Raw genomic sequence first — 27,898 nt, 5'->3', positions numbered from 1 at the left:
GACTAACAATATTTCTCTGCCAACCCAACACCAACACTACTTTTATTCAACCAATCATCTCTGGAAAATATATCAGAAACAAATCAAAAATTCATCGCCATCATCATATATATCAATTTGCAACCTAGCTAGCTACTCAGTCTACGTTACGAAACTTAAGATGTATATTATGTAACATATATATATATATATGGGCGAATTTTATGAGTTTTTGTGGTTTATGCGACTACTGGTCCCAAGAAAATTAATTAATTAGTTTTCAAACTTGCGGAATATTGTGGAGCTTAAACAATCGATCGGACCCATCAAGAAAAAGAATAGCGGCTGGCTGATGCAGCTTTCATTTTTTAATTTAATGATATTTTGGCAGGCAGGGGATATCTATATATGATGTCATAACTCCAATTGATGATGCCATCATTGTAAAATTCCCCACTTTGTCTGGGCTTCAGTTTGCTATATAATATCCCATCCCATGGACGGGTTCTCTTAAGTCTCATCCTCTCCCACGGCAAATTCCTCTGATCCCCACTTCCAAAACCTCTCTCTCTCTCTCTCTCTCTTTACACACACACACACACACACACATATAGATACATATATGTATAGAAAGAGAGATAGGTAGATAGATAGATAGAGAAGGAGAGCAGTGAAACAACAAGAACAATCATGAGTACATCATCTACCAATAACTCTGTTTCACCATCATCGCCATCTTCTCCACCTCCGGTGGCTCCTCCGGCTTCATCAAGGCATGTTTCGGTGGTAAGCCCCTGCGCTGCGTGTAAGATCCTGCGGCGGAGGTGCGCCGAGAAGTGCGTGCTGGCGCCCTACTTTCCGCCCACTGATCCGCTCAAGTTCACCACCGCCCACCGCGTCTTTGGCGCCAGCAACATTATCAAGTTCTTGCAGGTACGTACTTCAATGTTCTTTTTTGACTATGAATGAGTGCACATTGGATAAACTCCTCTCAGACGCACCCAATAACCCACTCCGGTCTAGCTACTTTAGTTGAAATTAATTATTATATTTATGATAACAAATAATAAGTGAATACAAAAAAAGGATCGATTAAAAACGCTAATTTTCAGCAATTCAAAAAGTACCAAGTAAATTCAGAGAAAATACGTGTGTGAACTCTGCTATGGAGGAAGGTGATCACGAGGCCGACGTACTCTTGGGAGTCTTGTTAATTAGAAACTTGTCAGTATCATATAATTTTAATTTTTGGTACAAGACATTTATAACACTAGAATTTTCTATAAGGTTGATTAATTTGCACGTTGTGTTAGTTTGACAGGTATGGTGTAAAATCATAGGGCTTGACATTTTGGTATGAAATAGACAAGGATAAAGGCATTAAGGCTGATGTATGAAAAGTCAGAGGGTAGTTCATGAGGTGGTTACTGTGTGGATGCTATCCATTTGGACATATATTAGACCACACACACTGGGCTCAGCCGTCCCCTCGATCTTTATTTTGTTAGGTCAAAAAATGGCCTCTTTCATTATTCTTTTCATACATAATAATTAGTCAGCTTTCAGTATTTTCTTTCTTATACATTGACCATTTTTCTAATAATTTCTATGGTAAAATAAATATCATTTTTCCATTCCGTTTTCCACACACAAACAATGAAAATTACGTAATGGGATAAGGATGATTTTGATATTTTGTTTGTAACAGTATGCTAATTAAAATTATTCAAAATCATTACAACACGGTTTTCGGTTTTCATATTACACTAGCCCTTTAACAGAACTCGTAATTTGGGTTTTGCAGGAACTCCCAGAGTGCCAAAGGGCAGATGCAGTGAGCAGTATGGTTTATGAAGCCAATGCCAGGCTCAGAGACCCAGTTTATGGCTCAGCAGGCGCAATTTGCCAGCTCCAGAAGCAAGTCAGTGAGCTCCAAGCCCAGCTAGCCAAGGCACAAGCCGAGCTGGTCACCATGCAATCCCAGAATGCAAATCTGGTGGCCATGATCTGCATGGAAATGGCTCAATCTCCACAAGCCTCGCCGCCGCCGCCGCCGCCGCCGCCGCAGCAATCTAATTTCGACAACTTCATCAGTAATCCCCAGAGTTTCTACAGCATCAATCCCAGCTTCCTGGATGAGAACAATCTTAACTCATTATGGGAGCCTCTCTGGACATGATGACGATCACTTGAAAACCCTAATTCCATGATGAAATTAAACTACTGAAACCCTTGCTAATTCCATGTATTTCTCATCTCCTAACTCCAAGGCTAGCTAGCAAGTTGCAAGAAATGGGAAGGAGACGAAGTCGCTGAATTAAAAAAACAATTAATTTCGAATGAATAAAGTTGAGATTGTATGACCAAGTGAGTCAAATTAAGATAAGGCAAGTTAGGTTTGTAGTGTTTTCTCTGATAAATGCAAAAAGAAGTTGATGGGTCGTTTCCAATTGCATGTTATGGTTTAATATTGGAACAAGTCTTTGTTTGCAAGTCCAATCAGACGGCCATTATTGAATCTTAAACAACTTTCTGGTTACCTAATGCTCATTTTCTGAAGCTGATGTTACGACTGGTTCTTGACCATGTACGTGTTTATTAATTGTTAATCAACTATCCATTAATATATGAATTTTCCATTCGACCTGTGTCTACATATAGATTGTAAATTTTAACTTAAACGTTCCACTAATTAGCCTGTAGATGTTATAATTCTAAAAGAATTTCGTAACACGTCAAAATGAGATGTTCATCATGATTCTTGCATATATATATATATATACGTACATATATAGGCGTATTTTTTTTATTAAGTAATTAAGATTCACTACAATTTTAAGTGAGACAAATATCATGCAAAATAAATAAGAATGGTAATGGATTGGACACACTTTCTTCTCTGTATTCATATTCATATAATTTTCCTAATGTTCGTAACTATTATTCATGAATAATATATTTATTTTTTATTCATATTCTCGCTAGGTAATGGATATCCATTGAATAATCATATATATATATTTTTAATTTAAATGAAACGAAATCTATTTGTTCATTTATTATCTCAAACTTTCAAATAAAATTTCGGATTAATATTGCATTTTTAGGTTTAAAATTGATCTTTTATTTAGTCAATTAATTAATTTAGGTTCTAGTTGCAATGAACGATATATATCTATATATATGTCAATTAAGCCACAAAGTAAGTGCTTTACCCCAATCTTGTATGCATAATGTATATTCAACATATATATGTGATCAAATGAAATAATATACACATGAAGGGCAAAAGCCTCGTACTCGTTGCCTTGTACATATTTATATGGTTGAATATTTTTTGAAATTATTACTTTTAAAAAAAAGTTAATTTTTCTCTAGCGAAAAATAAAAATAATTTTTTTTATTAAAGTACGTTTGATAGGGATGAAAAATAAGGGTGTAATTCATTTTTCATTCAAATTTCAAGAAATTTCATCAAATAATTTTTTTTTTTTATAGAATTCGAATTCTATCTTAATTCAAAAAATGAAGATTTTTCTTGAAATCAAGAAATTAGAATTATTAGGAAGTGAGGCGAGAATTAAAATTCTATAAAATTAAAATTATGTCCCAGTTCTTACCCCCAATTAAATCCACCCTTAATGTAAGTCTTTGACAGACAATGAGGTTGGATTAGGAACAGGGTAAATGTGGCTAATATTTACCTGCACGTGCTCCTGCATGAGAAGGGAACTAGTATTTTTATGTATGTAAAAATATATAATATGAATAAAGAGTTACCGTGATGAGTGACAACTTTTCTTCCTAATATAAAAATATAATTGAGTATAAAAAATCATATCACTAAGGATAATAAAAATATATAATTTATCCCATACGCGTTTTGATTAACTTTTCCCACGTGAATTGATCTTAGCTAGCTAGCTAGCTAAGGGAGAAAATTAATGTTGCTTAATTAAACCTTAATTAAAAAACAACTGAATATATATCTATATATATATATATGTATATATTTAGTGAGAGACTCGCCTAATTCAACTAATTTTGTTTTAATGTGAGATAGAATCTCCATCCCTCATGCACCCTACATATATATATATCCCTTTATCTTCTCCATTTGAAAGGAAACTGATTATCTTTTGACTAAAATAACCAAACTTGGAAAAACCATGACACATCTAGTCAAAGGATGATGACAAGTTGAGTTGAATTTCGAAATTTTTTAATCAAATTAGTCATATCGAGAGAGTTCTTTTCTCTCTTTACTTGATATATATTTTTATATTATTTTTAATGGAAAATTCAATATATATAAATGATCATAATGTACGTCTATAACCCATTATCATTATTATTTATATTAAAGTAGATGATTGAAAAATCTAATAAAAATGATTTAAAAAAAATATCTCAATCACATAAAAAAAACAATATATTCGTTTCTTTCTTTTTCTTTTTTTTATCATTTCTGGATTGATTTTTTATGCGAGCGAACGAGCGGCACATGGTACAAGATTGATTGGATTGATAATTTTGCAAAGGGTTGGATGTGAATATCAACGTTGTTGGTGAGAAAGAAGATCTGAAACCAGAATTTATGGCAAGGAAAGTAGTAGTCTTGAATCTAATACATAAAACAACTAATTTCAGCTCTCTTAATGATTACAGATAAGTAAATATCCAAGAGCCTTCCTGTTAAATGTAAACCCACATAATTTTGTGAACAGATTCAGCTGCCCGCAATTGTAATTTAGTCGACCCCATTTTTCTTAAGACAAATTGAATGATATTTAACTGAAATGCTGAGTCCTTTCACCAAATTAACTGGATGTCCGTACGTACGTAGCATAGATAGGAAGATGTACGTACGTAGTTGATCTTATATATGTAACATTAATTAATTTCATGGCTAGCTAGCTATATCAAATTAAACGTATCAATTCTAGTCTAAACCATTAGGAGTCAACTTAAAATCTTATAGCATCTGAACTTTAACAACAAAATCTTCATAAAACTGATACTGCATGCAATCCCATTTTTAAAAATTTAAATTACTTTAATGGGTTTTAGCATATGATCAAATTGAAATGTATACATGCATGCATATATAGTTATATATATATATATATATATATGGGCAGTCTCTTGCATGAACCTTCCGGCATTAGTTTTTAAAGGAGAGGTTTATGTTTGCTAAATATACATAAATTTTCTATATATATGAGAAATTTATAACTATATATGTATAGGAGTATTATATAATTTTACGATACTTTGATATGATCTTTTTATTTAAATCATTTTAATTAGCAAAAATATTTTTGCAAGCGAGAGCATATGTGAAAAGGCCACTGACGAACCAGATGAACACCCATCAAAGAATGGCTGCACTTTTGAAATTGTCCAAAGGAAACAGTAGTTTGTAAAGGCATACATAAAGCTAACACCCAGAACCAGTTATTTATGTGCCCGTGCACATTATAACTTTTCATCACCATACATGCATGCATATATATATATATATATATTCTCATTTTCTCATGCATTAATTGGACCTTTCCGTCTTCTTTTTTGGCTTTACTGATTTGGCATTTTCTGTTGCATTCATATTCATCGACATACATGGCACCTTGCATAAGGCATATATACTGCGTCTCTTTTTCAGTATAAGAGACATTTCACTTTGTAAGAATCGAAAAGAGAGTTAAGAAAAATTGTCTTTAATTATACACAAGAACACTTGTCTTCATTAACTTTTCCCAATTAGATTAGTTAATTTGCTACTCAAATCTATAATAATCTTCTAATAAAACAAAAACCTAATTAATATTACTATCAAAACTTGTCATAATTACTATATATATATATATATATGTTTTTTTTTTCTCTTTTCTAATTTGCATATATATTCGGCGTGGGTGATACAGTAGAAGGAACACATTAATTAATGTCAATGAGGATTGGTTTGACTGTCTTGTGTAGCCGTAATAAATAAATGCATTTGGAGAGAGCAATAAATATATATGATCTCTTGAAAAAGTTGGACTTGGAGACAAGTTGGTTGTTTGCTACGCGGAGAGATCATATATAATTAATCATACTTCATAATCCATGAAGACGCTCGTCTCTCATGGATCCCAGTGTTCCGTCCTATGTTTTCAACAATGTGATTATGTAGATATTGACATGTGTGCCCTAAAACAAGCAGAGATTGGCGTCATGCTTGAATCTGAACCCACATACTATACATATGAACTGTACTTCATAGAATAGCCACTGATCATGATGAGAGTCTTGGCGTGGTGTGAAGCAAATTAAAAAGCTGTGATGAAGTCAGGCTGCTGGTTGGTTGGTAGGCACAAGGTACGGCCAACCTCATCTTTTTCTTTTTTCTTTTTCTTTTTTCAGAAATAGTATTTACTAATTCCCTTGGAGAAATCCAAATATATATACACTTATCAATGCTGTAAACCAACCTTTGAAACTTCCAAAATTAATCTTAGAGTTGAACGGAGTAAAATTCACGTTTGACCCGTACTTTCTTATATACGTACTATACTACTCTGTAACCTAATTCAAACCAAACGTCACTGTCGTTCTTCTATATAACAAAGAAAGCGTGCCTTTCATATACTCTGAAATTCAGCTATGTTCCAAAAAATCAGTGGCATGAGTCAACTAGGGCTGGCTGAGGCCAAATCAGTTGTACAGCAAATTAAGGACTTGTTTTGGTTTCTAGATCTATAAAAATACAAGTAGTCGTTAGGATAACAAGACACATCCACTTGAATATTCTACGTAATTTGAGAAAATTGGTCCGGTAGCTTTCAAATTAAAGGTCAACTGGTCTATGCTAAATCCATCATGTGCCATTTTAATTTTAAATGCACTTTCTTTGTGTTGTTAGGTACGTTAGTTGAAAATTACATACACTTGGACACCTAATTGAGCCTACCTTTTAATCTTATGCATGGTTCTTTCAAGTGAAGAGGGATGTTGATAGATTTGGAATCTAATTCTTTTTGTCTTGTTAGATCGATTCATAATTCGTTCTATTAGCAGCCCTATAATCAAGTAGGCTATTATAAGGGCTCATAAGCAAACTCTAACTTGAGACATTTTTTTAACACCCTATCAGTTAGGCCTAATGGTGTCGATGAGCTTGTGCTTTTTGATGGAGATTATTGAAATATGATATTTAGGGTAAACATTCTTCAATCCAAGACAAAAATTGTACCGGTCTCTTGAATCGGAGAAAAAAAAAAAAAAGCTTAGAAAATATGATATTAGGTGTATGAATATCCGTTGTTTTTAACTTAGAAAATAAAAATAGCTGATAGGAAAAATCTCAGTGAAAATGAATTAGCCACAAAAAAAAAAAAGGTGAATTGGACAAATAATGGGCCCTAAAGGAGGCACAGATCCATGCAAAAATGTCAATTTAAGAAGTTAAGGCCAGCTTTACGTCAATTGGGCTCCTTGAATCGGCCCAATAAGCCTGTGCTAATGATCTGGACTTGTCCTACCCTGTGTTGGGCTCCTTCGGCCCATGTTACTATGAACTGGGAAAAACAGAGAGCCTATTTAGTTATGGATTTTGTCAGCCTTTGCGTTAGAGTTGGAAAATGGGCGGTTGGGCCAGGTCGGCCCGCCTTCAACTTAGCCTACTCATTTCATGGGTCGGGTCAAATTTGGCCCACAAGGGGAGGCGAGTCTGGCAATGAGAAATGAGGGCCCAACACTACCCTATGACATTTAATAAACAGATCAAGGCGGGTTGGGCAGGACCATTTTGGTGGACCACCCTCATTTTTAGGGGGTCAAACCAAGCCGGGCCGCGAGCCACAAAGTATTAGACCGACATGGCCTGTTTGCTAAGACGAGTTGGTCGGTCGGGCTCATGGGCCACATTCTTTTTACTTATTTTATTTCTAAAAATTTAGGGGCCACATTTATTCTCATAATCTATAAATATTTAAAAGTAGACGTGTAAAAATATTCAACAATTAATTACGTGTTATTATTATTTTTTACTGTTTTTCGTCTTTAATTATAATAGGCTCCTTATATAAATATATATATATATATATATATGAAATATGTACCATAGAGAACAACTAGGGAAGACATTATAATCTTATAGTAAATCAGTTAAGATAATGATAAGCATTTTTTTAAAAATAACTAATTTTAGTGAATAATTACGTCATATATGAACAGTTTATTTATTATTTTTATTAATATTGAAATGACATATTTTTATTATTACAATAAGAATGATTTACATGAAAGTGGAAAACTTGCAGTATACCCATTTGTGAATATTTTTAAAAATATCACCTTTTAAGTCTTACCTACAAATTCTAAAAATGCCATATTCTCTAAATTATTTATGAAAGCATCGTCAACTCTTATACCAATTTATTATAATTTTAGATTAAAAATAAACCACAAATTATCGACGTTCAAAATTGGTTGACCGTGATTCGTTGACCCACATTGATATGATGAATCCGAGAGGGAGAAGAAGAAAGGTTATCTGACTTGGGTCGTTAATTTGCCGGCAGGTCCCTGCAATGATACTCTGACGCCCAAATAAGTAAGTGGATAAGGAAAGTGGTGAGTATCCGTAAGTTGGCAAAAGAAAAAACATACCTGACACTTTGAGAGAGTTGACAGATATATCAGAGGAGGAGGTGTTCTCCTACATGCGTTATACGTTTGCAGGTGATGGGACAGTATATTCGGCTTCGGCGGACCAGTCCATGCAGTGGTAAGGCACCGACGGGATCCTCATTAATGTGGATGAGATCCATCATTAATGAAGATAAAATCTAAGGTGAACGTGCAGAAATCCAGACACGAGTGCAATGATGTTGTTATAAGGGGGCAGGATGAGAATGATATGGGTAGAGAAGACGGGGCCAGATTGGGCTTGAACTACCCAATCGGGACAGTCTTTAGGCCGCTAATATACCCGAGCATACGACCTTCTTGTTATGCGAGCTGATCATCTAGGCCGACGAACTACAAGAGTCGTCAGGAGCTCGCTCGAAGTGTAGCTTGGAGCTCACTTGTGTTAAGCCCGTTTGATCCTGCGATTCGAGTATGGGCCCCAACGATGTGCGACCTTGCTTAGACGAAATCAGCTCGAGGTCTACTGGGCTTTATGCGATTGGGCTGGTCCATTGGGTTGAGCCCAATTCATAAGAGATAGAGCAGAAAATACCCGCAACACAAATAAACTATCAACCACACAAATAAATACAAAATTTAACGTAAAAAACTCAAATGAAAAAAACTATGGGCACAAAAAATAAAATATTATTATGATAATATTGATACAATAATAATAATATAGTTACAATAATTCTAAGGTATTGAGTACTTATTTATAGATCTACTATTCATCTATAAATATATATACAAAAAAATTAAACAAATTCATATTCTAATTAGAAGATGTGTCACAAAAAAAAAAAAAAAAAATTATGAATGTACCTCTGTCAAATTTAATATCATAATCATGTCAATTTTAAAATCTTAATCATAATTAAATTTTAATTTCAAATCTCAATCACATTTATAACATATGCATATACATCGCAACAGAGCTAATATGTTGCCCGGACAACATTACAACTTTGATGATGCAAGGTGTTTTGTGTGTATTATATGCCTGTGTTTATGGAATGGCAGCTAGCACTGGCATTTCAATCGTTGGTTCCAAACACACCAAAAATTAGTATTATTGTTTGGATTAAATAATAAATTTATTTAATTAAAAATATCATTGTTAAATTGGTTGAATATGCAAAAATAAAAAAATAATCAAAGAATACATGGGGTCTCCACACAAATATTTTGATACTTAAGTTAAATACTAAATATGATAGAATAAATTATATTAAAACTAGTATTAAAGACATTATTGTTGTTGTATTTTTTAAAAAATGAGTGTCGGCTTATTTATAAAAAAATATAGAATAATTTAAAGTGTAATAGAATTAGAATTATTGTAAATAATATTTATTTTGATTAATTATAGTCTGTCTAAGACTAGATTTGTTATAGATGACATATCTCTTTTATAGATGATATTTATCTTGATTAATTTTAGTTGAGACTAAGATTGTTATAAATGGCGTCTATTTTTTATGAATGATGTTTGTCTTGTCCTTTTTAGCGATAAAATTTCTTATAAATGATATTTATCTCAATATTTATAAGTTATTTTAGAATTAAATTTTTTTATGAATAATTGATTATCTTTTCAAAAAAAAAAAAATTCGAATATCAAAATGATTTTGTGTGGGACTCCTTGCATATGAAAAATTTATGTCTTTCAGTTTAAAAAGATATTTTAAATTCTTTAGGTTGAATTCTCTTTACTTTGTAATTTTTAGTTTTGAGTTTTGAATTTATTTTCAGTTTTCTATTTTGATAGTCTGTTTTTAGAAAATTAAAAACTCGTTTTCTTTGTCATTTTAAAAAATTATTTCTCAAAATAGAAAATTAGAAAACGCATTTTTTTTAAATTTTGAAAATAAATTTTTAATGATATTTTATTTAATAAATTTAATTATTCAATAAATTAAAAATATTTAATATAATATATTATTAAAAATATGTATATATTTTAAAGTTAATGAATTTTGTAATGTTTTTTCTATTACAATAATAAAATATAACTAAATAAATAAATATATTTTGAGTTTAGAGTTTATTTTGGATGAAAAAGCTCAAAATAATTTTTTGTTATTTTGAGTTTTATATATATATATATTTTATTTTTAAAAGTATATTTTTAAAAATAGTAAAGAGGATACGTTTTTAATATTTTAAAAAATTAAAAATTAAAAATAATTTAAAAACAGTAAAAATCACACAACTTTAATTTTTAATATATCTTTACTTATGACATAATAATTATAATTATAATTTTATTAGAATCATTAAAATTTTAGAATTAATTGGAATTCTCTTTGTTGTCTTACCCTTGGTTGGCTTGCCTGGCGGTGGTCAATCTATGAAGCTAGACATAGGATATGTTTGACTTTATTTATTTTTTATTCATTCATTCTTGGTTCGATTTTAATGTTTAATGTCGTTTTTGGTTTGAGTTTAATTTCCTTCATTCTATTCGATTTAAGTGAGTTGGTGACGGACAAAAAAAAAAAAAAGTATAATAATGTAAATAAAGGTAAATTAATTTTATATTTATTCTTTTAACAATAAAAGAAATTAATATTATTTTTTTTTTAAAATAAAAAAAAACGTGTCATGTATGAAATTCATCCCTTTAAAGAAAGACGACATCCCTCTGGCCTCTGCTCTCTCACATAAAACACTCACTGTTTGTTGTTGGCTTGTTGGGGACTGCAAAGTTCGAGATTATATAATGTCGCACCCAAACGACAACCGAACGGTGACGACGAGCACCGATCCGGACGACGGCTTCGAAACCATCGCCGCCCAGCGCCGCGAGCTCATGGCGGCCCAAGCCCTAGAGTCCGATCTCGACCTCGCCTTCCGCCTCCAGATGCAGGAGGCGATCGACGCCTCTCTATCTCTCTGCCCTCCCTCCTCCTCGCCTCCCCGCCCGGCTCAACCACAGGAGGACGAAGATGTTGTCTTCAACCTTTCCATTCTCCAGGCCGAAGAGCTTGACAGGTTCGAGCGGGAGCGTCGCGATCGCCTCGTGGCCGAGGCCGAGATGAAGAGAATCAAAGAAGATCTCCACCGCCGAATCCACGATTATAAAGTCGCCGACGAGATTCATTACATGGCGGAGGACGATTGGGACGAGTACGGCGACAACTTCGCACGTCCCTACGGGGAGGGCACGTCTTCGTCGTCGTCGTCTTCGTCCAACGGTGTAAATACGTCAGTGGAAACTTTTAGGGTGTATTTCAATGGTTTACTGTTGGACGAGAGGGCCCTGGGTACGAAGGTTCCGTTGGCCGGGATTGGTGTCGCGATTTGTGATTCCAGGGACAATTTGATTTTCGAGTTGAAGAAGCCGTTAACTGGGAATGGGACGAACCGGCAGGCCGCCCAAGCCAAGGCTTTGATTGAAGGATTAAACGCGGCCATTGATTTGGATTTGAAGAGGGTCGTATTCTACTGTGATTGCTTTCCCCTCTTCCAATTTGTGAGTTTTCAATTGCATTACCTCTCGTTAGCTTTTATTTTTTTTTTCTTATCACTACTATTGGAACGATTAAAATTACAGTTCTGGATGTTTATATCATGATTGGGCATCCAAATAACCAACTGTTTAGCCTAACCGTGTCTTGTCCATTGTGGGTTCGAGGTTGAACAAGCTAGACCGCAAGTAGCTAGCATACTTGACCAGTGTCCTACGCTCAATTTTGTAGTCAAACAACTTGTCTAGGATAAGTTTATCAAAGTATTCACTTTGAGTAGTGTTGTGTAACTTGAGTCTTGGAGAAAAAAGTTTGTCATGGTACGCTAGTGTCAGGTTGCAACCTGGTTGGAGTAGGAATCTTATTTTAGTTATATTAGGCATCGGTTGTGGGGGATAAGATATATTGATTGATAATCCAAATTCGTTCAAGAAGTTCATCCTCGTCCTTAGGGACGACAATGAGTAGGGTATGGTTGGGGATACTATCCCCCATCTTACTTGTTTAATCCTCCTCTGCTCTACCAACCGCCCATTATACTCCAACCCATTTAACCTCATTACTTTCAGTTATTGCATGTTTAATTCGTCTGCCTATACCCCCCACCCCCTGTCCATGAAATCCATCCACCAAATGCCTCATATGCCAAATCCACTTAGCCCGAGTCCTTGCTTACCAAATTAATCGAAATTTGGATTATTTAACCAATTTTCCATTTTATTGTTTATAACTCCAATTTAATTAAGTTTAAAATAAAAATATAATAAGCGAAATCATGCATGAAGGAACAAATCTTTAGATGACTAATGTAAGAATACATAAAAGTTATGGTTAACACAAATTTGAGATGGAGTCGATAAAATTAAGAACATAAAAATAAAAGAAGAATATGATTCATTTTGGATGTAAGAAGTATATATTAAGAGTAAAAAATTAAAAATAAACAAGTTGGCTCAACCCAAATTTGGGAAGGAGCTATAGATTTGGGATAGATCTATATGCTCCTAGATGTGTAGTTCTACGTATATTAGAGGACCATGGGTTAAAGGCTCAAATATGAGAATGTATGTATATTAAGATTAAAAAAAATAAGCTCAACCTGATTTTAAATTGTCCGTGTGGTGCAGAAATTTAATCTCCCACAGAAGTGGGATAAGGCTGAGCTTATTTAATTCCAACTCTTTTGAGATTCCAAATGTTGCCGTACTTTATCAGATGGTATAACCTCCCCTTATCTGGATGCCAAACAAGCCATTAGTCTTCTATTCATTTCCACTCCATCCATTCTCCCCCAATTTGGAGTTAAAAAAGTAGGCCTTTGGATGTAAACGCATTCTTTCCGTTGTCGGCAAAGGCGTGCCTCCTAGGTGCGGGGCTCATAAAGGTGCAGTTCTATGCATCTCATCTCCACTGAGGTGCAGAGCTATGCACGAGGCGCTGCCTAGGCACACGCCTCATGCGTGATGTATTTCTAAGTGTCTTAGAACCCATTTATCCCCTTGTCATCTATCAGATCTTATTTGTGATTCCAAATGTTGCTGTACTCTATCAGATGGTATAACCTCCCCTTATCCGGATGCCAAACAGGCCATTAGTCTTCTATTCATTTCCACTCTATCCATTCTCCCCCAATTTGGGGTTAAAAAAGGTAGGCCTTTGGATGTAAATGCATTCTCTCCGTTGTCGGCAAAGGCGTAGCTCTATGCATCTCATCACCACTGAGGTGCAGAGCTATGCACGAGGTGCTGCCTAGGCATACGCCTCATGCGTGTTGTATATATAAGTGTCTTAGAACCCATTTGTCCCTTTGTCATCTTAGATCTTATTTTTCTTGCTGATTTGATTGCATATTCTTGTATATCAGTGAGGCGTATCTAACGGAGTAAGCTGGAGGCTTGCCAGATCTCTCAAATTCTCAATAGCCGGGATCATTTGGCAGTGATATTCACTCGCTAGAGAACTAGTTGCATGTGTGGGCCCTTGACCTGTCCTCTGTTGACCTGTTTTCACCTACAGAGTTGCCAGAGGCAGGCAACCACCCTCTCAGTTACCTTTTCTCTATTAGCCAGCACGAAATTGCAGTTGTTGGTTGCGTCCCTGTGACTTCTAATGCAATTTTCTTTCTTTCTTCTGATTCTTTGCAATTTAGAAGAAACTAATTCTTTGTTGTAATTTTGTTTCGCTGTGTGTTCTACTCTAATTTCTTTTTCTATCTCCTAATTTCTGTTGCAATATAGAAGAAACTAATTGCAAAAGAAATAAATTGTTTTTCACAGTGTCCTCTACTGATTTTTTCTCTCTTCTAATTTCTTTTGCAATTTAAATGAAACTAATTGTTTTTCCTGTGTGTTCTGCTGTGGTTTTTTTTTTTTGCAGTGTCTTCTGCTGTAATTGCAAAAGGAACTAATTGTTTTTTGCAATAATATTAGTTGTTCTTATAGGGTTGGTTATTTGTCATTTATGATTTTATGAGTTTGCATCTACTTCCTTATAGATACATATTGAGAAGAATGTGTATAATATTTTATAAGCATTTTGAATAAATGTGTGCCTCATGTGCATGAGGCTTGCGTTTCGCCTAGCGCCTTTCGCCTAGGCCCCAAGTACTCTTTTGTGCCTTGGTGTGCTTACACTTTTGACAACTATGGTTCTATCAAATCCTATTCCATTCCATTACTAATGTCTCCCCAAAATGGGAAGAACCCCTTCCATCCAATTCCATTCCATTCCCTCTTCCAGACACTGGAAAGGAATTCAACAATTCTTAGCTTTAATGTGTCAACTCAATCTTATCACGGTGTCTGCTTGGTTATTTCTAGATTCAATTTAGAGTATGAATACCTTGACTCAATCACCTATAATAATTTTTGTAAAGGCTTTAAATGCATATCAATTCAGTTCTAACATGAACTTCTTGATGTATAAAGATGGAATCATTGTTTTAAGAACCATCATGATTATCTGGCTTTGAGAATTTGTGTCAATATGACTTTGTTGATTAGAAATATTTTTTAGGTACTTGTTGAAGGAAATGCTATTAAACACAATCTGATCTTTACCATATTTGATTAAACTCAAATATTTGATATATAGAAAATAAAACTATTGGTTAGATTATTTGATATGTGGAAAGTATATTCTATGAACTTTAAAACTTAAAAAAGTAACCAGAAACATGTTCTATTTGTAACTCATTTGTGAACCATTAGTTAGTTACTCTGATAATTATATGGGAATTCAATTTCATGTTAGAAACTTTGTTAAGTCTGTAACGTTGCTTTGATATGTGGCCTCCCCTTTGTGAATGCAATTAAATTTGTATTTGGGGTGTCCCCTTCTAAAAATAATTTTTGGTGCTTATTTTCTTAAAATTAAAACCCTCCATCTTGAATTGATTCGGTGGATGCGATTTGCTTTTAATGGAGATGCCTAATCAAATTGTTAAGCTTTGTAGTTGACTCTGTGCTGTCTTTGAGTCATCAAGGGCTGCAGTATTTATGTTATAATTGGCCCTTATTAAAACCAATCCTTTCCCTTTTAAATTGTAGAACCAATCTTAAATTAAGTCATTGTGATTGATTGGAAGGTGACTTGCATTTGTAAGTTCAAATTTTATTGTGCTCTGGGGATTTTTAGCCATCTGATAGTGATATTCACTGGACAGAATGTTCTTGATGAAGTATTTTCATCTTTTTTGGTTTTGGCATTGCCATATTGATGTTTGTTATCCATGCCTTGTGCAGCAGATGTCGGTTCATTTGGTCATCTTATAAACTACTGCTAATATATCAAGCCCTACTAAGATTTTCTTGAAAGCCCTTGTAACACTTATCATGCCTTAAGAGTTTCCCACCATGTTTTTTTCTGTCTTTCTCTACCTCTTTTATCAAAGGCTTTTTCTGTTCCATCCACACTCCACTCCAGGCCTCCAGTCGTATTCTCTTTACATGACCTAATCATATTTTCTCATATCTCATACAATCTTCAATAGGAATCACTTTGACCTTCTAACAAATAACTTGATTTTTAATATATACTTTCTTGTTTAGTTGCTACATCCTGATATCTGCTGTGCTTGTATTTATCAGTGTTGGTGCTTTATTGCCTACCATTTCATTCAACACAATGCAGCTTCTTTGATCATCCGTGTAAAATTTTTCTTTTTATGTTTAACGAAATTTTATGATTACATAAAAACACTGGTTGTTTTTTTCCTATTCAGAACTGGAAAAAATAGGAGCTTGATATTGTATATCTTCTATGTATAGGCTCAATCCATTATGAGATGTTAATGTTGTGTCGTCTTATGCAGGTTACAGGTCGATGGTCACCTAAACAACGGAAGATTAAAACATTAGTTAATCAGGTGACACTACTTAGGAAAAATTTTTTGTACTCAGCTCCAGTTCTTGTGGCTAGGAATGATATCAAATTTGCATTTACGCTGGCACGAGAGGCAATAGTTTCTCAGATTAACAGGCCTTCAGATTATGGTGCTGCCAATAACAAGTTTGAAACTTGTGTTATTTGCTTAGAAGATAGAGAAATTGGCCAGATTTTCTCAGTTGATGGTTGTTTGCATCGATATTGCTTTTCTTGTATGAAACAACATGTGGAAGTTAAGTTGCTACATGGGATAGTTCCCAAATGCCCTCATGACAGCTGTGACTCTCTGCTAAAAATTGAGAGCTGTGGACAATTCTTGACTCCTAGATTAATTGAGATAATGAGCCAACGCATAAAAGAAGCGTCCATTCCTGCCGCTGAGAAAGTTTATTGTCCCTATCCAAAGTGCTCAGTGCTAATGTCGAAGAGTGAGACATTGGAGTTTTCAAAGAACACATTAGATCAGTTTGAAGAATCTGGAGTTAGAAAATGCGTGAAATGTCAACGGCTTTTTTGCATCAATTGCAAGGTTCCTTGGCATGAAAATATGAGCTGCATTCTCTACAAGATTAGAAATCCTTATCCCCCTGTGGAAGATGTAAAGCTGAAGAGTCTTGCTGATAGGAATCTCTGGCGTCAGTGCATAAAGTGTAAGCATATGATTGAACTTGCTGCAGGCTGCTACCACATGACTTGCAGGTGCTTGATTATTTCCCATTATGTCATTTATTGTCATAGAGTTTGTTAATCATTATTTTTGCATCTGAAATTAATTGATTATAATTCTATTAATTGTATTGAAATGCTGGCAATATTGTCCACAACGCATTTGCCCTTCCAATGTTTCAATTACTGACAATGTTTGATGCTATCACTTGATGTATCATTTAATGAATATTTTGGGCCTTGTATGATCTTTGCTTTTCGACTTTTCATTTGAGAATGAAGATAAACATTCCGACATAAATTTTGGACCACTTGCATTCTCTAGCTTTGATCTTTCATGTGGAAAACAAAATGCACCCTAGGCTGATTACCGTTTTGGTTTTATTCATTGAATTTGTTTCAGTTATCTTGCACTATTTCCCGAATTTTCCGAGTTTATGGCTTTACTACTTATTGATATGTCTTAGTTGTTTATTATAGTTGTCCTAGTGTCTTGTTCACCTTCCAAAAAGGAAATTGCAATGTGTTTGCCCATCATCTGGGCTGTGTTTTAATGCCTACTATATTTTGTTCGCTTTCTGTCTTTAGGGAGTGCAGGAGTATGGTTTTACATGTTACAATCTTGTTGCTTCAATTGAGAGGTCACTTACTGTTTTCTTATTTGAACCGGCTATTCATCCCACATGGGTTGCTCCATCAGAATTTGGGTCACAACTCATTAGCAGTTGGAGGGGGGACAGAGTGGTTTCTTTGCTCTATTACTTGTCAATTATGCTTCTAGCATTTTTTTTTTCTTCTCGTCTCAATTACTCCATGTTTTTCATTGGCATTGATTTGTAAACTGTTGGTTGAGTGCTTTTCCCTTATTCTTTTAATTTTGATTGGGTGTATGCAGATTCTGTTTCTTGTCCTTTCACATGGAACTTTCCAGCAAATACTGATTTGTGCTATTTTTGTTTGCATTTGTTCAGTGTTGCTTTCTAGGATAAAAACTGTTTGGAAATCCTGAAAGTGTCTGAATGATCTCATTTTGAGATTGGTTTATTAGTTGGTTTTGCCGTAGGAGTTAGCCCGCATTTGTCTTCCTCGTATAATCTTCTAATATGCTATTAGCTATCTGGCAATGCTTAATTCAACAAAACCCTTTTCCAACCATTTGGAAATGGCTAAGTAGATCCTCTTTGCCATGTCACTTTATATAGATGGCATAGTTTCGATGAGATCCCTTAATGCATCTCCAGTAACTCTTGTCTGTTTTTCTAGGTGTGGTTATGAGTTCTGCTATACTTGTGGAGCTGAGTGGATGAACAAGAAGGCGACGTGCTCCTGCCCGCTCTGGGATGAAGGAAATATATTGTACGATGAAGAGGAAGAAGAAGATGAAGGAAATATGTCCGATGATGGAGGGGATTACTATCCCGACTTCTATGACTCATCTGAGGATGATTTTTATTAGCTGATCCCTCCAAAAAGAAAGAACAACTTGTTTTTGAATAACTTACCCTCGTATAGCCCACCTATTCCAGTATTGTGATAGAAATTGTAGCTTCGACTACTTGGTTTTTGGTGAATAGTCGAACAGCATTTCTGATATCTTTCTTTTGATAGAGCATGAAATTTATTAATTAGTGGAAGTACCTATATAACAAAGGTGATATAGAGGCGCCAAGTTTGCCATGCAGCAGCATTGAAGAAATCTGTATCAAATCCCTAACAACAGAAATAAAACATTTGCCAGCTGCACCTAAATTAATTATTATTACCAGCAACATAGCCAGCTCCAGGCCCCACTCTGAGGAAGCATATCAGCTCTCCACCTTTAGAGCTCCGAGAAAGCCTCGCGACAGGAGAGGCAACATAATAACCCTAAACCCGAGATAGAAACAGCAGAGCCAGTACCCTCTTCTTTTTTTTTTTTTTTTAGTTTCCCAACTGCTAAAAAGGGCTACTGCTCAAATAAATCACCCCCCGTAGGCTGTGGCAGGACAGGACACACCCAAGCGAATGGCAGCTCGCTTTCGTGCAGGGGGCATAAAATAAATCATCCATCTCCTCCCATGATACCCTTCCTCCCAATCAAATCTTTTTTGTTTATCTTCCTTAGAGTAGCCAACCATACAAGGCAAGCCTGCACCATACCTCGTATGGTACACTCTGCAAAGGCCCCAAATGCTCCAGAAAAATCTTTCCAAGTTATTTATATTATATAGGTAAATCACACTAATATCTTTAAGATTTTACAAGACTGACAAAATTCCCATGACATATCATAAATGACAGACCCCCTACTCGTATAAACGAATCATTTTGCTCCCTTCGTTGGTTCTTTCTCTCCATTGACCTTCCATTTTCTCTTGTAGTGGTGTCAATCTTGATTTTTTTTTCCCTAACATTTTTTCTTCCTCATTTTCTCATTGTTTATGAAAATTAACAAATGAAAGTGTTAACCTTTTGATTCAATTTGAAAATGTCTACCCTTCGATTTGTATAGAAGGATTTTAAGTTTTTTACAATGAAGAGTGAAGAGAGAGAGAGAGAGAGATCATTGCATTAGCAGTGAAAGATATTCTCTCTTTCTCTACTATGCTAAGCTTTAGATATATCTTATTTATAATGAATTTTATATGTCTCTTTATATCATTCTTTATTTATTTTTCTATGTTATATATATCTTTTTATTTCTCTCTCATTTTCTCTCAAGGTTCAACATAAAAATTTAGTCTAGATTCCTTAACTAAAGCAATTGGATTGAAGATTGATTCAATGAATTTGAACAACCAACTAGATGCTTCGAATCCATTGAAGCAACTTCTTATTTTGTGTCGGCAAAGATGGGACATCTTTAATGGTTGTTGCTAACCATCACTTACAATTTTTTTTATATTTTTCTTTAATTACAAATATGTTAATAGAGAGAACATATTGGGTGTTTTGAACATTTTGAAAAAAAGATTAACAAAATAGTAAAAGGCAAGGTAATATAAGATCAATAGAGTTTATGTCATTTTATCAAAATTTTGCACTTTACTTTATAATATATTATTTAAAAAAATAACATAAATAACAAATCTCATTCACAAATCTTTAATTGGGTAAGGGTGTGGTAAATATACTAGATCTCATATATGATAATTGTATTTTATCTTAAAATAACTCATGCAGTTAGCATTAATTTGTATTAGTTATTTGAAAAGATGATGTGCATACTTCAATAAAAGAGTTGAAAGGTAATTATTAAGAATAAAATAAGGATAAAACTTTTTGAGGAATTTTATTAAAAAGAAATTTAGAAATTTATGTTAAATAAAAAATAGTAGTATAAACATAAATACATCAAAAGTCTTGAAACAAAAAAGTTCTAAATTATATAAAATATATTATTTGAATATTCATATTAAATAAATTATATATTATTTGATATAAGATATATATATATATATTTTTCTTAAATCTTACTATGAACTTCTTAAAAGTAGAACATTGGTGTAAAGATTTTAAAGAGTTCTATTAAATCGTTAGCCATTAGCCATTAGCCATTAGCGATGCCCGATTATAAATACTAATCCTATGAAAGAGAAAAAAAAAATAAAAAAGAATTTATTATTTTCGCCTTCACGAGTTGCCATCTATTTTTACGGACAGTTCGAGTTGTGAAATACCCTAAGGCAGAGCAGGCGGAGCATCAATCTTCATCATCAAGCCCTGAGAGAGAAGAGGAGAGGATGAGTGGAACGGTGAAGAAAGTAGCGGATGTAGCCTTCAAGGCTGGGAAGACGATTGATTGGGAAGGCATGGCCAAGCTTATCGTCTCCGATGAGGCACGCAAGGAGTTCGCTACCCTCCGCCGCGCCTTCGACGAAGTCAACTCCGCTCTCCAGACCAAGTTCAGTCAGGTTCTCTCTATCTCACCCTCGCTCACGCACATTCTTTTTCCACATCTCGTGTTCGCACTTTCTCCTTTCTCTCTGTCTGTGTATTTGTTCGGCGGCTAGGGTTCGCCGTTTCCTATGCTTATCTCACAGATCTCCGATCTTTAGCTTTTTAGTGAAATGATTTGTGAATTTGTAATTGATTTGATTGATTAATTGATTTTTTTATTTGGCTAAGCTGCGAAGTGATTGGTTCAGTCACTCTTTTCTTCTAGTGAGGGCGAACTCTTTTGGATCTGTTCGCCAGTATTCTACATTTTATTGTTTGCGTGGTGTGATTGGGAAATCAATAAAAGCATTGAAACTGGCGGCTGTTGATTTAGAATGTTATTCTGACGTTGAAGATGTTATGTTGTAGCAGAGCACATATGAGCACATATGCATACATCAGATAGGATCGATTAGAAAATATAAGAGAAAAATCATGCCGTGCAATTCCTTACCAGTGCTTATATCTTGTACTCTGTCTATCCTTTCATTGTGCACATCGTCTATGTATATGACAATATATTATATATATCTTGTACTTCATTCTATACTTCTTCTGTATATATGGCAATATATATCTTGTATTTCATCTCTCCTTTCGTTCTGCACAGAGCCCTTGTACGCAATAATATTTATCTTGTGTACTTCATCTCTCCTCTCATTCCATACACCCGCATGTAGGTGGCAATATATTCGTGGTCAAAGAAAAAAATGCTAAATTTCAAAATTTTCACTAGATATTCTGAACGGGGGATCTTAAAAGAATTCTTCTTTCTCATAACGAACAGGGTGTAAATATAGTTCTGAAATCATAACCTCGAGTAGCAGACATTTCTAATTCCAAGGTTAATCTGCTTTTATGGCTATTGCTAATCATGGACAACTTTCCACATATGGACTATCCTACAGTTTATACGTCTTACAATTATGAAGTTTCTTTGGTGAATTCCGATTGTAGAATACCCACTGCCATTCTTTTTTGAAGAGAAATTAGTGTTTAGTTTGCTTTTGATTCTTGTTGTTCTCCCTACTTTTGATTTTATATTGAAAGATTATCTGGTGATAGGATTTATAGAGTTGAATTGTGCTGTCAGCATGTGGTTCCTTATGTGCTAATTTATATCATTGTTCATGACTTCCAATTGTAATTTTTGCAGGAACCAGAGCCTATTGACTGGGAATACTATAGAAAAGGAATTGGATCTCGCTTGGTTGACATGTACAAAGAAGCATATGACAGTATGTTTTTAGCTTTTCATTTTCTTTTCTCCAACTCTATTACCCTATTGTGAGGTTATGTGCAGGAACCAGAGCCTCATGCTTGTCTTTCTAAAATATGTTTCTCACAATTCCTCATCAATATATGACTAGCCTCAAGTGTGGTGTAGGATGTTGAAAATTGAAGTAGTAAAATTGTTTTTAATCTTTTAGAGGGAAATCTTGAGCTGTCAATTGATGTACGGATTCTAGTTAATTGTCCAGATCCTTCAGCTGATGTTGGCTTATCGTCAACAACCCTATGAATGAAGGATACTGCTACTTCCTGTATAATACAATTGTAACCTGAAAAGTATATAGGTATATAGAAGAAGTGACATAAATCACGTAATAAATGTCTTTAAGGAGAGCAACCATGTTTTATGGCCGCAGGGTTTCACAGATCATTGATGGCTTGTCTAGGGTGGAGATAAATAGACACAGGAGGAGAAATTTATAGATCTGATTCCCTTGAATCTCTTTAGAGTTCCTTGAATAATCTATTCTTCTTTGGCCTTCTAAAGTTTTGAACCTCAGATATTTATCATAACTAATTAGTGTTTTTTTTTTTTTCAAGGTAAGTATGAGCAGATATATGGATTGGCAAGTTGGAAATGATTTAGCTGATTATGTAGTGGAATTAAGGCTTGATATATTGATGCCATTGTATATAAAAACAATCATCCAGAGGGGTGATCCTACGCATAGGCACGCACAACAAGATCTCATATGTGAAAGCGGAGAAGGGTAGATACAAAATCAGAATCATCCCTCCACAACGTACAGAAACAAGAAAAGTTTCCTTAAAAAATTTATGGAGCTGTTCACTTTTTTAAATGTTCTTTTGTTTCTTTCTTTCCGAGCATACCACATAGTAGATAAACATGTTATAATCCAAATTAATCTAGAGTATTTCCTCAGGAAACTGTGGACAAGGAAAAAATAAATTCAAGATTTTGGTTGACATTACCCAAAATACTCCAAATAAAGCAAGTATAAGACCCTACAGTTGGTGAATTAGCACTTTAGGTGGTGATTAAACAATTCTCCACCTTCCTTGCAAGAAAGCACCAGTCAACTATGATATGTTTTTTCTTTTGTGGACTGCCAATAGTAAGAGTGGAGTCATGCAATGTCACCCATATTTGAAGAATAAGAATGGATTCATGCGATGTCACCTGCATGAAGAAAGCCATTCTAGTTTGCAAATAGTTTGCCATTGAAAACTGACCTTTGTACCAGATCTAAATACCTCATAGAACGACCAGATGGTAAAATTATCTCTTGGGGTTGATGCCAAATTTGCTAGCTTTCGCTTCCCTAGGTTCTCAAGTAATTCAGAGAAGGCAGTTATTGGAGTCTTAATTTCCATTCATAGAGATTTCATCTAAAGATAGGTGAACGAACACTGCTTCTCTGTGACAGAGAGGAGTACTTGGCATCTTTTCTCCACCTAGCAGGAAAAAGTATGGAAAACCACTTGAAAAGTCTGTGCATACACCAATTGCCATGTCAGAATTTTAAGTCTCTGCACATGCCAATTGCCATGTCAGAATTTTATCCTTGTCCCACCTGAAACACATGTCACGTGTGCAAGGAGATTGTCCGAAACTTGAAAAATACCTCTTCAAATAGCCAGGCTAGTATGTGATTTAGAGCATTATGTTTGCTACTCCCCTTTGTTCCAATTATTTCCTTCAGGTACTATTTAGTTCGGTAGCAAACTACCAGGATTATTGCCCTGGCAGGCCTTTGTTGTAGAGACCAAGATTCCTAATTCCTAATCCTTCTTTTGGGATAGGGTTACAAACTTTGTCCACTTTCCTAAATGAGATTTATAACTTGTTTGGCTGTGCCGTGAACATTCAGAAAAGTGTTTTTCTTCTTCCTGGAAAATGGCAATTTTGTAAGCTGTAAGACTTTTGTGGCATCTGGATAAAATTGAAATGCCCTTTTGCATGATAGAAAAAACTGGGAACTTGCTTGATAGCCTAGGATATCAGCTAGAAAGATAAATTGTTTGCAAAAACTATCTTTGTTAATTCCCTTCTTGCTAGATTAATGTGGAGACTTAATACTGTTTCAATTCAAAGCAAAATCCAGCTTAAATGGCATAGCTGCTTAAAAATTGCTTTGTAAAATAGGATGATATCATTCTTAGAAAAAAGATGAGAGACCTTTTTTCTTTACCCTTCTCTCGTCCCTGCTAAGAAGACTGTGATCCTACCCTGATAGGCCTCTATTAGCAATATGAACAGGAAGGTAGATAGGGCGTCTCTATGAAAGTCCTTATCACTTGACACTTTTAAGTCAATACAGAAAACTTACATGAGGACAAACAAAAGTAATCCATCTCCTCTAGCTTGAACTAAATCCCATTTTGTGTAAATTTAATCTAGGTGGCTCAGCTGACATGATAAGCTTGCAAATTACTCCAGGGATTTTATTGCCCAAATGTGAATTGACACATTCATTTGCTACCAATGCTGCATCTAAGATTTGGCAGTTTCCCAGGAAAGCATTTCAGGATTCAAAGACTTATCAAAATCACTTAACTTCCTTCAAGAACTAGTTTACCTGTGTGGTTTGAGTGTAGATAATTAAATTTTATTGTGCAGATGAGATAGCAGAATGAGAGAAATTGGCTTTTTTTTTGCCAGTTGATTACAAAAACTTTGTTTCAGGTCTACCAGGAAGAGCAGTATTTATTAGTTAGGGTACCTTTTTTTTCTGATTTAAAATGGTAGGAAGCTGGATTAGGACTGGAGGGACAGAAAAACCATATTTTACCCTCCAACATACCTGATCAGGAGTATAGTATACTGGCCATGAGTCTTAATTAGGGTACTTTTATTTTCTGAAGTATGGTTCTGGGGAACTTTCCCATAATGCTGGTAAAAACTTCATGGAGCCGAAATTTTGGCATGAAAGACACTAAACCAAGTATGTGTACATATTTCCAGTTGCAGTCTTCTGCACCAGATCTCATATTACCAGAAAGACACCCGTTCCTGATTTCATGTTTATAAGTGCTGCAGTAGCATTTTTCAAAACTTACTGGTCTCCAATTCTTCCTCCTATTCTTATTCTTTTGAATAGGAATGGTAGTGGAGGAGATAAGAGACTGTCATTGTCTGAGTTCTTTGATTCTTAAAACCTGAAATTCGTTAAAATAGAATAGATTATGGTTTCAGGCGTATTATTATTTTTGTTTCTGAAAATTCACAATGATAAAACTAAAATCGAAAGGCAAGAGGGAATGAGAAAGAAGAAAATCCAAGTAGCCAAAAAATTGCAAGTAGAGATCTTCTATGTCTGGTCCATGTAAAGAATTGATCATGGTTTACAATCATTGGTTGCAGGACAAATGACATTGACAATCCCTTTTCTTTGTAGAATACCTTTTGTGTTAATTTGCTGGTGTTTAATTGAGTCTTCATCTGCAGGCATTGAAGTTCCGAAGTATGTTGATACTGTTACTCCTCAATACAAACCCAAGTTTGATGCTCTGGTGAGATCCCGGTGTTTCTTCTATTTGATTGTTAGTTATTATATGTCTCACTTATTCTCACTTCTACCTGTTCTCGCCTTTTGTTGAGTTGATGTTATCCGGATCTCTTTGACCTTATTAAACTGCACAGCTGAACTGTGTGCACATCCAGGGCATGAAACAATGCAGTATCTTGATTTTAATGAAAAATGTATGAATTGCTATACAGAGTGCAATATCTTGTTAGGATTGCAAGGGAAAAAAGGGTTAAATAAAATAAGCGGCAAACGTTAACAGAAATAAATAAACTTTTTCATCATAAGTCAAATGGAAAGATAAATCCTCAAATGGTATTTAATTTGCAAATTTATGCTAAGAAAAGTATTTTTGGAATTTCTTATCCAAAAGGGGAGTCATTCCCTTGTTAGAGAATTTGGTTAAGAATTTGTATTGTCAATGTGACTTTTAGAAGTCAATTGAACATTGTGTAACCGATTATAATTTGGTTAGGATAGGGTACATAAGATGATGACAATGATGAAAAAGATAGGGGCGTGATCTTTGGTTAAATATATAGCTGTGTTTTGCAATGTAAAGGGAAACATCATATACGGTTATATATTTCGATTGCAGTTGGTGGAACTGAAAGAAACAGAAGAGAAATCTCTTAAGGAATCTGAAAGATTAGAGAAAGAAATTGCTGAAGTCCAAGAGTTGAAGGTAATATATATATATATAAATATATAGTATTTGTTTGTTCTGTGCTTTTACTAATATGTCTTTTTTATGTGATGTTTGATCTGGGCTTTCTTTTTTTATTTGTGTAACAGAAAAAGCTCAGTACCATGACAGCAGATGAATACTTTGAGAAGCACCCAGAGTTGAAGAAGAAGTTTGATGATGAAATCCGTAATGATTATTGGGGCTATTGATGTCAGCTATCTGTAGCAGTTCCATGAACAACCTTTACGGATGAACTATTTTGAGTGCCATCTGTGTCAGTCTGGGTTTTTCAGAATAAGAAGGGAAAACCAAATTGTTTTTCTTGGTTCTTTTTTGAACAATGTATTTCATGTGAGGTGCCCTCATCCAACCTCTTGGTAGAGAGTTGAAAATGATTGGATATTAAAAATGAGTTGATTTCGATCCCAAAAGTGTGGGTGTGGGTTGCTTTAGACCACAAATTGGCATGGATTTCTTTGTCCTGACACTCCCCTTGAAATCAAATAATAAGATAATAAAAAATGAGAAATTTAAAATATCATATGTTGTATCTGGAACTAGGATTTGTATAAAGAAAAGTAAAAGAAAATTATTATTTTTTGTTCACTTAAAAATATAGCAGTGATACTCTCCTCTTTCATTTTCGTTGAAAAGTTCTTGTTCCTAACTTTCAATATACGAACAAAAGCCAAAATTATAGTTAATTGGAAAAAGTTATATTTATAAATAAATTTGACAAATAATCTTTGTAAATTGATAATGTGAATTTGAGTATAATTATTATGAATTTATCTGTTATTTAGTTTGTGAGAGAACAATGAGTTATTAAATCACATAAAAGAAAAACAAATTGATTATTAGTTGTATCCAATTACCTAATGTTAAAAATACCTACAAAGAATTACTCTTAAATCATTCGAAGGACACTCTAATGCTTAAATTAGTATAGGTTGAAGTTTAAGTTATGATACATATATTTGTTATGGATAATTAACACATTTGTGGTGAAATAATTGTCCACCTAAAATTAATGAATGTTCACTTTTTAAACGATCAATGGCAAAATCATTGTTGCTAGCATTGCCAAATCAAATTATTATTATATTAACACCAATATTGTAATAATAGAATATTATAATAATAGTTGGTCTTTATAATTTTATGAGTTCTACTATAAGGTCGGAAAATCTCACAGAAAGGCTTATAAAATATGGTCGAAAAGATCAAAATACCCTCACCCAAAATACAAATTTTAAAGGAATGCCACTGCTAGCCTTTGCCTCTCTCCTCTCTTTCATGGCTGTGCGACTGCTGACCATTGCCCCTTGCCA

The 27,898-nt window shown here is 34.4% G+C and overlaps 3 protein-coding genes across 3 annotated transcripts; all 3 read left to right on the top strand.

Moving 5' to 3' along the window:
• The first annotated feature begins 484 nt into the window (after positions 1-484).
• Positions 485-2,618, top strand: LOC127796536 (LOB domain-containing protein 1-like). Its single transcript, XM_052328711.1, has 2 exons — positions 485-912; positions 1,784-2,618. The coding sequence occupies exons 1-2, from the start codon at positions 670-672 to the stop codon at positions 2,156-2,158; spliced, it is 618 nt and encodes a 205-aa protein (XP_052184671.1). The 5' UTR covers positions 485-669; the 3' UTR covers positions 2,159-2,618.
• Positions 2,619-11,318: 8,700 nt separating this feature from the next.
• On the top strand, positions 11,319-18,773 carry LOC127798231 (E3 ubiquitin-protein ligase RSL1). The gene is made up of 3 exons (XM_052331666.1): positions 11,319-12,133; positions 16,441-17,213; positions 18,444-18,773. The coding sequence occupies exons 1-3, from the start codon at positions 11,381-11,383 to the stop codon at positions 18,634-18,636; spliced, it is 1,719 nt and encodes a 572-aa protein (XP_052187626.1). The 5' UTR covers positions 11,319-11,380; the 3' UTR covers positions 18,637-18,773.
• Positions 18,774-20,823: 2,050 nt separating this feature from the next.
• LOC127798333 (ATP synthase subunit d, mitochondrial) lies at positions 20,824-26,998 on the top strand. Its single transcript, XM_052331839.1, has 5 exons — positions 20,824-21,073; positions 22,255-22,336; positions 25,801-25,865; positions 26,478-26,564; positions 26,675-26,998. Exons 1-5 carry the CDS (start codon positions 20,903-20,905, stop codon positions 26,774-26,776), a joined length of 507 nt encoding a protein of 168 aa, XP_052187799.1. The 5' UTR covers positions 20,824-20,902; the 3' UTR covers positions 26,777-26,998.
• The last annotated feature ends 900 nt before the right edge of the window (positions 26,999-27,898 follow it).

Source organism: Diospyros lotus, chromosome 3 (genome assembly GCF_014633365.1).
Source record: "Diospyros lotus cultivar Yz01 chromosome 3, ASM1463336v1, whole genome shotgun sequence".
In the NCBI taxonomy this organism is placed as follows: Eukaryota; Viridiplantae; Streptophyta; class Magnoliopsida; order Ericales; family Ebenaceae; genus Diospyros; species Diospyros lotus.
The sequence above is the reverse complement of the archived record's forward strand: the minus strand, read 5'-3'. Positions and strand labels throughout refer to the sequence as shown.